We start from the raw sequence: 14,157 nt of genomic DNA on the forward strand, positions 1-14,157 counted from the left end.
AGGAAGAGTATCACACAGGAAGAGGTCATTAACTCTCATCAATAAATGGTGGTCAGAAAGATGATCCAAAAAGTGAAGTTGGTCTCACAGGGTAACTAGGAGTTTGTTAGTGGACACAAAGCATGGGAAGAGTGAGGGGATGGAAAGACATAGCATATGTAGGACATAGCTCTGAGCTTGGCCCAACTAAAGCACAGAGTAGGTTGGAAAGAGGCAAGAGATGGTGAAAATGTAGACTGAGAGCCTTATAATGCTGAGCTAGAGAACCTGAACTTGGACTCTATTCTCTTTTTATGAGCAGGCACTGAAAGATACTAAGTAGAAAGGACATCAGAGAGTATGGTATGAAAAATGAGTTGACAGAGAGACAGGTGGAAGGCAGTGCCCAGTGCTTTAAAGTCCCTGAAACTAATGCCTGTGACCTGCAGAATAGTAACAGTCTCCTGGTTCCTGGGATGATCCTGATCAGAAGAGGGGGCTTATTAGCAACTCCATGTAATCCTAGTCAATATGGGGTGAGATTAGTTAACCCCATAATCCCACAGACTCATTGAGTCATTCCATACACTAGGCTTCCCTCTCCTCCTTCCCTAGTCTTTCCTGCTATGACATCAGGAAGACCAGCTAAGGGACTGTTGCAGGAGTTCATACAATGGGTAAGATCCCAACCTAGAGTGGTGGAACAATTGCAGACATAGCTAAGAGGCAGAATCCAAGGAACTTAGTGTTAGAATTTCAGAGTGAAGAAGTTGTCTTAGAAATCATCTGGTTCAATCTTCTCTATTTATGCCATGGTGCCTGACTCATGGTAATAAATCTTTGCTGAATAAATTAATAAACAAATGAGGGATAAGACCCAGAGATTGACACCACTAATTATTGGCATACCTGGCATAAACCTTCTGCCATAAACATAAGCTTTCTGACTCCTAAATCAGTGCTCTCTCCATATGCCACACTTGGTTTTATAATGTAAAAAAAAAAAAAAGAAAGGATTAAAACATCTTATTTTAGTGCTACAGATCAATTCAACTCATTTTCATTCACAATGTCATTTATAATGTAGCACATAAGAATTAACAAATTAAAATTCTCCTGATGAAGGCTTTGGTCCTGCCTCCTATACCTTCCATAACCTAGTATTTGCTTTTGCATTTCTGCAAAATTGGCTGGTGTCTGCAATAATGCTCTTTGCAAGACAGATGTTTAAAGTCAATAGAATGATGGTAAGTTCCAGAACCTCCAAGATGGAATCTTCTCCAATTGATGGCTGTTGCACTCTGAAGAGACCATTTGGGAATTTTAGAAACCCCTTTAAATTATTCCAAAAGACTGATGCTTCCACTTTTTTGAGAATGTAAATTGAGGAACTCGTGATTTTTAGCAAAATAAATTAGATTTAGGCATAAGGAAAAACTATGGGGCAATAAGAAGCATTGAACCCTGTAACAAATTCATCAGGAAAACTGAGAAAGCAAGGCAAAAGCCCATTTAGCTGGGGGATACTTATCATCAGACCTTTCTCACTTTGTGACATAGTTGAGAAAATGCCAAGACCCTCATGTGTGGATGTTCTATGTTCCATCCACCCCCCCGAGAGCCCCTGCCACACAGTTCACCCATGCTCTGTCCTGATCCCTGCACCCTAGCCACATTGTACTTCTATTCCAGAAGGGAATGAGGAATCTAAGGATACTTCCCTGAGGCACTAGTCTTCCTTGTTGGGAAACAGTGTATTCAGCTACAAGGATGAACATCATCTGTCCTCTCAAATTTCTGCAAGCGAACTGCCAAATAATTTAATAAAATTCAGCAGTTTCTGTTTTAGAAACTGAACTACTTATTCTTTCTCCTTCTTAGGATATTCTTCCTTTCCAATTTTTATCAGTCATTTGTTAAAAATTTTTAATATGTATATTTATATATGTAATATCATGATAGCTGAGCATTTTCACAGACATCTCTTTCCTATAAGGTAGATAGAACAGCTATTGTTAGCCCATTTTATAGATGATGAAACTGGTGAATGACTTTCTCAAAGAACAACCCAAGGAGACCCAGCTTTAATTTTATTTGTCTATCTGACATACCACAGTGCTTCACTTTGGGGAATACATTTTATCAAGAACAGCTATTTTCAATTTAATTGAAGTGGTGAGTGGCACATGCCCAAAAGTACATGTCAAAATTTATTTTGTTTTGGGGGGTTATAGAATAGAGGGAAAATGAGTATTCAATATTATAATAAAATTGCCTGTTATAATAAAATTGTATATTGTTATTATAAAAAACACAAACTAACACAAGCTTCAGAAAGAAGAAGGGGCAGTCAAATTGTATTAGCTGGAGAGGAAACTCAAAAAATAGTAATTTTTCAATGTAAAATACATGTAATTGGTGGGATGGGAGTAGTCAGTGAGATTTTTTTTTTTAAACAAAAATCTATATGACTTGGCAAAAACAAGTTAGAAACACAGCAGTGAATTTAGCTGTGAAATCCAATCCAGTTTTTCTTTTTCTAAGTCTTTCTAGCCTTTATTTAATGAGAATTTATCCTAAATACCTAAAAAGTTCTCAGCATAGTAATGATACTCTGTATATTTTACAGAAACAACTTGGAACAGGTAGAAAACTCTCACAAAGGAATAAAGTTTGAGGTGAGTTTGTAGTCACAAACATGAGACAGAAGCAATCTGTGTAGGAATAATGGAAGATATCTTTGAAGAGGTCAGGAAAGAAATGAATTATCTGGAATGAAGTTACACATAGAAAAGAAGTGCACTTGAGGGTAGAGGAAGAGCAGGATTCAAATAAAAAGGCAAGTTATCAAGTTATGAATTATGAACAGTAGAGATACCAGCTTCCCAAGAAAGGTCACTTATTGGGGGGGTGAATAAAAAATAAGTTGGAAAGGCTAGTGGTAAAGAGTGTTAGGCAGTAGGTCTGAAGATTGAGTAGTTTGAAGTTAATAGAGGAGACAGTAGGATCAGAATGGAGTGTGAAGTGAATTATTCTAGTCTGGTCCAAGGTGGTGCTTAAGGAAGGTAGACAGCAGGTGGTAAGTGAGAGCAGCTGAAAAGGAAGATTGTATAGCCACAGCGACTCAGAGAAGGTGGGAGCAGAGGAAAGAGGTATAAAAATAACTCCATTTTAAGCAATCAGTGCTTTACTAAAGAATGCTCTATTTTATCCAAAATGATGAAGTACCCAAGAGGTATCCAATATTGTATTTTGATTTCCATGACTAAGAAAGAAACCAATTACCTTAGAACATTTTCTCATACAGGCCAGTAGTTTACACTTCCTGCTTCATCCGCCTCACTCTCCTTCACTTGCACTTTAAAATCCCATAACTGGGAATCAGGTCATTATGAGATCAGCCCTGTTGGGGACACCAAGCTCATCAGTCACACCAAATTTGACCAATAGACCTGAAGGCAGTAGCCCTAAAACCATCTGGCCTCAATATGTCCTAAAGTGAATGGCCATATAGGAAACAATGTAACCTTGCAGGCAATATGGCAATGAAAATGTATGCTAGGCTCTCAAAAGAAATGCAGCATCTTATTTTTATGGAGAACCTTTCTTTGGTAAAATTAAAAGTGTTTTCATAATCATGATCTCATTCTCACAGTAGCCCTGTGAAAGAGGAAATGGAGGAGATATTTTAATTCTCATTTTATGAAAGAATAAATTGAGAGATAGAGACATCAAGTGACTCTTTTTCAATTCTCCTGTTTAAGTAGGCCAAGAGGGTTAGACCTAGAGCCAGTTTTCCTAATGACGTCCGTTTCTGTGCTCGTAAGTCCAGTCTATCTCAGGACTTGGCATGGCGCCATCAGAAGGCACATACCAGGTGGCTCATATTTTTACTTCACAACATGTAAATGACATTCATACAGCATGGTCTATAAATATCCTACCCAATGAGTTCTCCCTCTGAATAAGCAAATGTTTGCATACGTCTCCATCTATAATAGTTTTGGCATAACACAGTGTCTAGGCATCCATTTCCTTTTGTTTTTTAAAATAAATTTATTTATTTGTTCTTTTTAAAATTTTTGGCTGTGTTGGGTCTTCGTGGCTGCTCACGGGCTTCCTCTAGTTGCAGCGAGCAGGGGCTACAGACTTCTCACTGTCGTGGCTTCTCTTGTTGCAGATCGTGGGCTCTAGAGCACAGGCTCAGTAGTTGTGGCGCACGGACTTAGTTGTTCCGCAGCATGTGGGATCTTCCTGGGCCAGGGATCGAACCCGTGTCCCCTGAATTGGTAGGTGGATTCTTAACCACTACACCACCAGGGAAGCCCTAGGCATCCATTTACTTTTAAAGTGAGCAGTTAAGTAGTGTCAAGTTGTTAGATAGTTCTGTCCTGTGGTAACTGTCCCCTCATCTTTTACATTCAGAAACCTTCTGAGTAGCTCCACAAAGGTATTGTTGCAGGGTACTTTATCACTTACTCGCTTGATGACTTGAAAAATTGCTCTGAGTGGAAAATATCCATAAATTTTAGAAGGCAGTCTTACTAAGAACCACAAATAGTTCTCATTCTGTTTCTAAATAGCAAGATCACATTAAAACTCACTAAAATAGATAACATTAATCACTATAATTCAAATAACTACTCTTTAGACCCGGCAGGGAACTGTGAGAGCTTTGAACATTACCCTTAATTCTTTTTTCCTGTGAATTTCTGGCATAGCAGAAGGAAGAATAAAGCATGCTTGGGGGCTGGGGAGTTTGTTAACTGTGATTAAAGTTAGGGAGAGCTATAGAGGAAAATGGCATTTGTTACTTTCCTGCCTTTTACTTGCCCACTCAGGAACTCATATTCATCCTTAATTATGACTGTAGTGGGAATATCTTCGTGGGACTGTCCTGGTTTTATAGATGGATATAACCAAGGACAGATAATAATTAGTGAAATAGCAATTATCCTTTGCATAACAATTTACAGCTTACAGACACTTTCACCTGTATGATCTCATTTGCTATTTCCTGTAGCACACTAAGTTGCTATTATTATTGTTCCTCATTACTTCTGAAGAATCTGAGTCACAGAGGATTTAAGTTAGTTTTGAAAGTCGCACAGCTAGTAAGTGATGGAGCTGGGAATCAGTCCAAAGACGTTTGGTTCCCTATTCCATGTAATGTCTGCTATACCATGCAGCCTCCCAAACCTACAAAGGATGTTGGATCAAGAATGGAGGTGGGCAGAAAAATAGTCAATGTGTTTAAAAACAGAAAACTAACCTAATAGGAAAAACGGGGAAAGGAGAGGTACTAAAGAGAAAACCCAAATGGCCAATAAACATATGAAAAGATGCTCACCCTCACTAGCAATGTGGGAAATGCAAATTAAAACCATGATCACACCCATTAGATTATTGAAAATTAAAAGTCTGAGAATGGCAAGCATTGTGTCAGATGGGGAGCAATGAAAATTCTGATACCCTACCGAGGGGAGTGTAAACAGATTTGACCTATTTTGTCAGCCATTTCCCGTTTCTAACAAAGTTGAAGACACAAGTGGCCTGTGTCCAGCAATTCTACCCCGAGGTAGATACCTCACAAAAACTCTCCCATATGTGCATAAGGGCCGTGGAAAGAGGTTCATAGTAGAGTTATCTTTTTTTTTTTTTTTTTTTTTTTTGCTGTCCGCGGGCCTCTCACTTTTGTGGCCTCTTCCGTTCCGGAGCACAGGCTCCGGACGCGCAGGCTCAGCGGCCATGGCTCACGGGCCCAGCCGCTCCGTGGCATGTGGGATCTTCCCGGACCGGGGCACGAACCCGTGTCCCCTGCATCGGCAGGCGGACTCTCAACCACTGCGCCACCAGGGAAGCCCTAGCGTTATCTTTAATAGCCCCAAATTCACAAGAACCCCAGTGTCCGTTAACAAAAGAATGGATAAATATTAATAAATAATGATATAGTCATCCAATAGATATTATATTACAATGAAAATTAATGAACTAGAGATAAATGCATCAAAAGAGATGAGTATCATACATACATTTTGAGAGATATTACAGAAGATTAATATGTATACCATTTACAAAAGGTTTAAAATATGAAAAAACATATTTTGAGAGATATTATTTAGTGGTTAAACTATGTAGGATTTTTGTTTATGTGAACCTAGGTATGTCGTAAAAATGTAAAGTACCTGTGACTAACAAACCTCAAATGCCGGACAGTGGTTACCTTTGGAAAGGGCAGTAAAGGAGGGCAAGTGGGAGAGGGTGCTACCCAGGGGGCTTCAACTGATATAAGCAATGTTCTAATCATTAAGCTGGATGGCAGTATACAAGTACTTATAGTCTTTCAACCTTTCAGTGTATAAATATATATATAGTAACTTTAAAAATAGAAGGGGCAAGGAGGAGAAGAAAAAAAGTTTGTCTGGATCAGATACTTCTCTGGGACTCTGGCATGACCTTAACCAGTTAAAAATGATGCCAAAGCATTCCCAACTGCCACAGGCTGTTGAGAAGTCACAGTAGCAGAGAGTGGATGCCCATCCCAATTCAGTCGTGAGTCATGGCCCAGTGTCCCAGCCATTACACCAGCACCCTCTCTGATAGACATAGTTGAAGAGCGAAGTTCCATCTGACCAATCACATAGTTTGTGACATTTTCCAGAATGAGACCTAATCTGGATCACCGAAAATGTTATTTTGTTTTGTTTTGTTTTGTTTGTTTTTGCTTTTCTGTCTATATCTTTGGCACTTTCAAGCAGTTCTCTCGCATTTGGGAAGAGTGTTAGCTGAGTGCATATAGTTAAGGACACTTTACTCAGCAATGTTCTATTCATAGAATTATTTATTTTTAAAGTCTATTTAGTGGAGAAATCATTTTGTATCAGACAACTAAGAGAAGCCAAAAACAAATTTAACTCTGAACATTCAACTCTGTTTTTCATTTTTGATGTTTGCAATGTCTTAGAATGAAATCCCTAGCCATTTACACTACCCATTTCAGAATTATCCTGATAGACTGATATCTGTTGAATTACTCATTTGACAATCTGTGAAAACATGTCTTTTAATCTCTCATATACTTTGCAGCATAGTCAGGCACAATCTCAATTTGCAAGTTCAATTCTCAAATATTATGGTTTTTGAGGGTGAAAATATCAATCCATGATAGAGCAGTGCTCCAAAAATAAAACTGTTGTTCATACATAATTGAATTTTTTAAACAATATCTCAAACAAACATGTTTTCCCTGCATTTTAAGAAGGAAATATTGTTTTTCTGGATATATTTTATAATGAATAATATGCCTTCAGGACATTTTTAATAGCATAAAGTTAACTTCTGATCAGTGGGCTTCTGTAACTCTGTGATTAAATTCATTGGGGAGAAAGGACAAATGCCTTTTTTGAAAAGATCTGCAGAAATATCACTTTATCTAAGATGAGAGGATGAGTCTTTGGCAGCTTCCTGTTTGAAAGCCAGGGTCTCACATCCCCTTCCTCCTATTTTAGCAACAATAATATTGATAATGGCCCACGCTTATTGAGCACTCACCATATGTCAGGCATTGATTGAGCCAAGCCCTTTTCCTGCATCATCCCATTTCACCCTCACAGCAGCTTTACAAATGAGGAACTGTGGCTCAAAGCAGGTAAGTCACTTGCCCAGTCGCACAGATCTGCTAAGTAGTAGAGCCAGGATATGGACCCAGATCCCTGATCCCCAAATCTGTCCTCTGGTTCTTTACTTGTGTATACATGGAACCTTTGCAATTACACTTTGCTATAGAGAGATAAAATAAAATGGGCAAAATATTTTCCTCTTCCATAAAAAGGAAAAAAAAAAAAAAAGACAGTTGACTCAGACAAGTGAGAGCAAAAAACCCATATACTAGGCTTTGTTCTTCATCCAAAACTTATGACCACCACTTCTCAATACTTTGAAAATTCTATTAACTGAATTGCCCTGAAGATGAAAATGAAGATGAAAAAGAAGCATAGAATGTGTGCTTCTTCGAGGTACAAATTCTTCTAAACTTTTCTTTCTGAATATGGAGTTGTTTCTGAACTTCAGGAATAACCAAATACCTTTTTTTTTCAGCATTTAATCACTATATTTGTTGGCAGACCTGTTGTAACCTTGAGTCACCTACAGGGAATTTAAGTACTATTCTAATTGATCTTCTCACTGCTTACTGAGAAACAGAGCACATCTTTCACTAGTCTCATAAATAACTCCATTTCTCTATGTCAACGTTAATTGAACTTACCTCATGTTGTCAATCTCTTTCTTTTTTTCCCTTGCAGGTGATGTCATTGTCTATATTAATGAAGTTTGTGTCCTTGGACACACTCATGCAGATGTAGTCAAACTTTTCCAGTCTGTTCCTATTGGTCAGAGTGTCAACTTAGTGTTGTGTCGTGGCTACCCTTTGCCCTTTGATCCTGAAGATCCTGCTAACAGCATGGTGCCACCCCTTGCAATAATGGAGAGACCACCTCCAGTGATGGTCAATGGAAGACATAACTATGAAACATATTTGGAATACATTTCTCGGACCTCACAGTCGGTTCCAGATATAACAGATCGGCCACCTCATACTTTGCACTCAATGCCAGCTGATGGTCAGCTAGATAGCACGTATCCACCACCTGTCCATGACGACAATGTATCTATGGCTTCATCTGGGGCCACCCAAGCTGAACTTATGACCTTAACCATTGTGAAAGGTGCCCAGGGCTTTGGCTTCACCATTGCAGACAGTCCTACAGGACAGCGGGTGAAACAAATACTTGACATTCAGGGATGCCCTGGCCTGTGTGAAGGCGACCTCATTGTTGAGATCAACCAGCAGAATGTACAGAACCTGAGCCATACGGAAGTAGTGGATATACTTAAGGACTGTCCCATTGGAAACGAGACTTCTCTGATTATCCATCGAGGAGGTAAGATAAACACTGGCTCAGCAATCAGTATGCAGGTGAAATAGTAGAACCTTTACAATAATATCGAAAAAATGGAAGTTTCTCTGGAGTTGGATAAAATGGCACTTTTTAAATTTTTATTTTTATTTTTTTAACTTTATTGAGTATAGTTGATTTACAAATGTTGCATTGATTTCTGCTGTACAGCAAAGTGATTCAGATATGTGTGTGTGTGTGTGTGTGTGTGTGTATTCTTTTTCACATTCTTTTCCATTATGGTTTATCACAGGATATTGAATATAGTTCCCTTTGCTATACAGTGGGACCTTGTTTGTGTCTGCTAATCCCAAACTCCCAATCCATCCCTCCCCCACCTCCCCTCCCCCTTGGCAACCACAAGTCTGTGAAATCATACTTTAAAAAATGAAGGTAAAAAATAAGAAAGGGGCTTCCCTGGTGGCGCAGTGGTTGAGAATCCGCCTGCCGATGCAGGGGATACGGGTTCGTGCCCCGGTCCGGGAAGATCCCACATGCCGCGGAGCGGCTGGGCCCGTGAGCCATGGCCGCTGAGCCTGTGCGTCCGGAGCCTGCGCTCCGCAACGGGAGAGGCCACAACGGTGAGAGGCCCGCGTACCACCAAAAAAAAAAAAAAAAAAGAATTAGAAAGAAAAACATGAGTCCAGGAAGCTGTGCTTTTTAATTTTGAAAATGTATCTTTTCCTATATTATATTAAGCACAATAAAAATAGTGTTTTCAGTCTTACAAATATGTATTGCTGTGGGGAATTCCCTGGCAGTCCAGTGGTTAGGGCCCCGAGCTTTCACTGCTGAGGGTGTGTTTTCAATCCCTGGTTGGGGAACTAAGATCCCGCAGGCCATGCGGCACAGCCAAAGGTAAATATATATATATATATATATATATATATATATATTTTTTTTTTTTTTTTTTTTTTTTTTTTTTCCACAGCCATATATATATGGCTGTGAACTGAGAGGGTAAAGGTTGAATTCCCGAGTATGAGTGGGTTGTATTCCAAAAGTTCATTAATGTTTCAGTTGTGGAGGCTTCAAACTGGTTTCCATTGACTTAATTAAGAAAGCTGATTTTTCCCAAGGAAGTGATACTCTGAACTGTGCCTAGGTTTGCAGGCTAGCATGTGGAAGCTGGTTTAACTCCTTCCAAGCTCAAGAACAGTCTTGATAATCCCCATAAGGACCAATGGGAGCTGTGTCCCCATAGAAAAATCATTTCAGAGTTGTAAATAGCGTTGCTCAGGACACTTCTTCTAGTTCTACAGGGATGCTCCTCAATAATTACCCATAGTGCCTTCTGTGCCCTGGGAGGAAAGCTCTGGAACAGGCTTGGGGCTGAAGTTCTGGGCTGGGTGTTCCAGGTGAAGTATAGAACTGGGAGCAGTGGTAGGAGCTCTGAGCCCTGAAGGTGTTCCTTCCCTTCCACCTGCTCTGTGGGGAAGGGAACAGGGCTAAGCAGAGGCTACCTCCTTCATTTCTTTGCATCTCTGCTCTTGATTATCAGTGAAACTAGGGAGAGAAAGGAGGGAAGGATCACAGAGAGGATACTTGAAAACAGGGTATAAATGAAAGGGCTCAGGCTAAGTCCTGATTTTCTACTTACCAATATGACGACTTAAGACACTTAGTCCATGAGCTTCAGCTGTCTCATCTGTTATATTGGGATGAAAATACTACCTAACCTGATGGAATGTTCTTAGTATAGTGGGCCGAATAGGTGCTCCTTAAATGTCTATTGAGTGTAGATTAGCAGGGATGGGTCCGAAGGAGCAGTGCTGTGGGGAACTTGTACGTGAAGAGCACACGTGTGGCAAACATGTGATTGTCTATTCAAAGACCTAAAAACAGGTGAAAGCCCTGTCAGTTTGAAATGCAAGTGAAAGCAGTCAAAGCTGAAAGAAGCACCTTTTATGATGTATTTGGCCCTCTCTACAGGTGTTTTCCCTTCAAGGAAGTATTTACATTATTGATTTTTGTGTGAAAATGGACACCAAATACTAGGCATTTATGAGCAACACTATACAAAGTACTATGTTCCTATCTTAAAAAAAAGAAATTAATATGATAGCAGAAGTCTTAAATGTGACCTTAAAGCATTATTACAAAATAGCGCTTGAATCTTGATAATTAAATATTGACAGTGTATTTTAATTTCACCCATTGCTTAAGATTAAAACAAATATCCTTAATTAAGTAGCCGTATCTTCTTAATGTGCAATTGAAAATCAAATCTTTGGAATAGGTTCTTGATATTAAATGGTATAAATGAAAATCACTTTGCAATATCCACTGTATGATTCATAGAAACAAGTTTGGGCACTTTTTATATATAATACCTTTTTTAAAGGCATGATGTAGCAGAAAAAAGCATTCTGAAATCATTTTTTCATATATATAAAAAATATATATTTATATTATTGCCATTTGTACCTTTTCTGAAAACATTTCTGTTTGCCTGCTATCAGCTAGACTACCCTGTTCTTCTTGCTCCTCTTCCCTCTACTTTCTCCCACCCCCATTTAATCCCCGAGTATTCAAAGTTGTTTTTGTTGTTCATTTGTTTGTTTGTTTTTATTGAGGTATAGTTGATTTACAATATTGTGTTAGTTTCAGGTGTACAGCATAGTGATTCAGTATTTTTGCAGACGGATATAGAAATCGAGTATTCAAAGTTTTGTTCGCATTTTGTTTGTGTTTGGGGACAAGGAATTTGTTTGTATTTTGTGGCTAGTGTAGAATTGCAGAATGTAGTACCCTGTAATGCTTAAAGTATTTCTAGTCAAATCCTTTTAAGTTTTCCTGGATTCCCACAATTTGTAGTCAGCTCTCTGAAATTAATAGGAATTAACACCATGTTTTTGTGATGAAATTCACCTTGATTATCTTATTATAGGCTACTCATACGTGCTTATGGCTTCACTCAGATAAGCATAAATCTTCAAGAGCAAATTCATACACCTGAGTCTCTGTGTCTGGATTATGGTTGTTTTAAATTATTTACTAGGACTTTTTTATTTATAAAGTGATTATGTGGTTTAATTTTTTCAAACAGTGTCAGAAGTATACAATGAAAAGTAATTATCTCTCCTTTCCCAGGATTTCAGTCCTTTTCCTAGAGGCAAACCTATTGTTTGTATACACACACTTCTAGAAATTTTGTAGCCTTAACTAGCATGTATATGAATATATGTAGTATGTTGAACATAAACAGAATGATATTATACATACACGTCTTGCTCTGAATATCTTGGTTATTAGGGTGTGTTTTATTCTTTAAGAAACATCATTGTGGTCTTATTTACATACCATAGAATTCACCAATTATAATTATATACTTCAATAAGTTTTGCTAAAATGATATAGGTATGCAGCAATCACCATAATCCTTAGAACATCCATCATCCCAATTCCTTTAGCCCTCAGATAATCACTAATATGCTTTCTGGATAGTTTTGCCTTTCTAGAAATTTTTGTAAATGGAATCATACAGTATGTAGTCTTTTACTCAGCATAATACTGTTGAGATCTACTTAACATAATGCTGTTGAGATCTACCCATGTAGGTGCATGTATGAGTAGTTTGTTTCATTTTATTGCTAAGTAGTATTCCATTGTATGGGTACCACACTTTTTTTTTTATATCTGTTTACCAGTGCATGGACATTTGAGTTGTTTCCAGGTTTTGGCATTTATAAATAACGTTGCTGTGAACATTTGGATATAAGTGTTTGTGTGTGCATACATTTTCACTTTTCTTGAGTAGATAGGAGTGGAGTGGTAGGAGTGGAGTGGTACAGTTGGGTTATATGATAAGTGCATATTTAAATTGTTCAGAAGTAGCTAGAATGTTTTCCAAAACAGCTATACCATTTTACATTCCCACTAGCAATGTGTGAGGTTTCCAGTTTCTGCCCATTGTTGCCCGTACTTGGTATAGCTAGTCGTTTTGATTATAGCCATTTTAGTGCCTGTATAATGATGCCTTTTTGTGGTTTTAATTTACATTTCTCTAGTTTTTTCATGTGTTTACCATGGCATGTATTCATATGTTTATTAGCATTAATTACCTTCTTTGGTGACATGCCTACTCAATATTTTGCCCATTTGTATATTTATTAAGCTGTTTGTTATCTTCCTATTAAATTGTAAAAGTCCTTTTTACATTCTGATTACAAGTCTTTTAAAAGATAAATGATTTGCAGTTATTTTCTCCCAGTCTGTGGCTTGTCTTTTCATTTTCTTAATGCTTCCTTTTGAAGCACAATCGTTTTTAATTTTGATGAAGTCCAATTTATCAGTATTTTCTTATATGAATCTTTCTTTTGTGTTAGAGCTAAGAAGTCTTTCCCTAATCCAAGATCACAAAGTTTTTCCTGCTTTCTTCTAGAAGTTCTATAGTTGTCCTTATCTCCGATATTTAGACCTATAAACTATTTCAAGATCATTTTTTACCATAGTGTAAGGTAAAGATCTAAGTGCACTTGGTTGCATTTGGACATCCAATTTTTCTAGCACTATTTGTTTAAAAAAAAAAAAAATCCTTTCCGCTTGGATTGCCTTGGCACTTTTGTCAAAACTGAATTTGCATAAATGTGAAGTTTTATTTCTAGACTCTATTCTCTTCCATTGACCTATATGTCTATCCTCATTGTCATACCACACTCTCTAAATTTGCTTTATATTAAGTCTTGAAATCAAGTAGTATGAATCCTCCAACTTTTGTCTCCTTTTTCAAAATTATTTTGGTTATTCTAGGTCCTTTGCATTTCCATATAAATTTTAGAATCAACTTTTTAATTATATTTTTAAGTAAAAGGCCTGCTGAGATTCTGATGTTGTGTTCAATCTATAGAACAATTTTTGGAGAATTGCCAACTTGAATCTCTCCATTCATAAATATGGTATATCTCTTCTTTGGTGACATGCCTACTCAATATTTTGCCCATTTATATATTTATTAAGCTGTTTGTTGTCTTCTTATTAAGTTGTAAAACTCATTTTTACATTCTGATTACAAGTCTCTTAGAAGATAAATGATTTGCAAATATATTTTGAATCTCCTTTAATTTCTCTCAGCAATGGTTTGTAGTTCTTAATGTAGAGATCTTGTACTTCTGTTAAACTTATCTCTAGCAATTTTATTCTTCTTGATATTGTGAAAGTGAATGGAACATTGTCCATTTTCAGATTGTCATTTTCAGATTGTTTATTGCTAATAAATAGA

The 14,157-nt window shown here is 37.6% G+C and overlaps 1 protein-coding gene across 11 annotated transcripts in view; it reads left to right on the forward strand.

Moving 5' to 3' along the window:
* Positions 1–14,157, forward strand: part of MAGI2 (membrane associated guanylate kinase, WW and PDZ domain containing 2) — a 1,353,221-nt gene that overhangs the window by 1,115,222 nt on the left and 223,842 nt on the right. For all 11 annotated transcript variants that reach the window (XM_067042757.1, XM_067042759.1, XM_067042752.1 and 8 more), the window contains one exon: positions 8,283–8,921. In XM_067042757.1, coding sequence (XP_066898858.1) covers positions 8,283–8,921 — 639 coding nt within the window. The remainder of the gene's footprint in view (positions 1–8,282; positions 8,922–14,157) is intronic.

The sequence above is a fragment of the Kogia breviceps genome, chromosome 9 (assembly GCF_026419965.1).
Source record: "Kogia breviceps isolate mKogBre1 chromosome 9, mKogBre1 haplotype 1, whole genome shotgun sequence".
In the NCBI taxonomy this organism is placed as follows: domain Eukaryota; kingdom Metazoa; phylum Chordata; class Mammalia; order Artiodactyla; family Physeteridae; genus Kogia; species Kogia breviceps.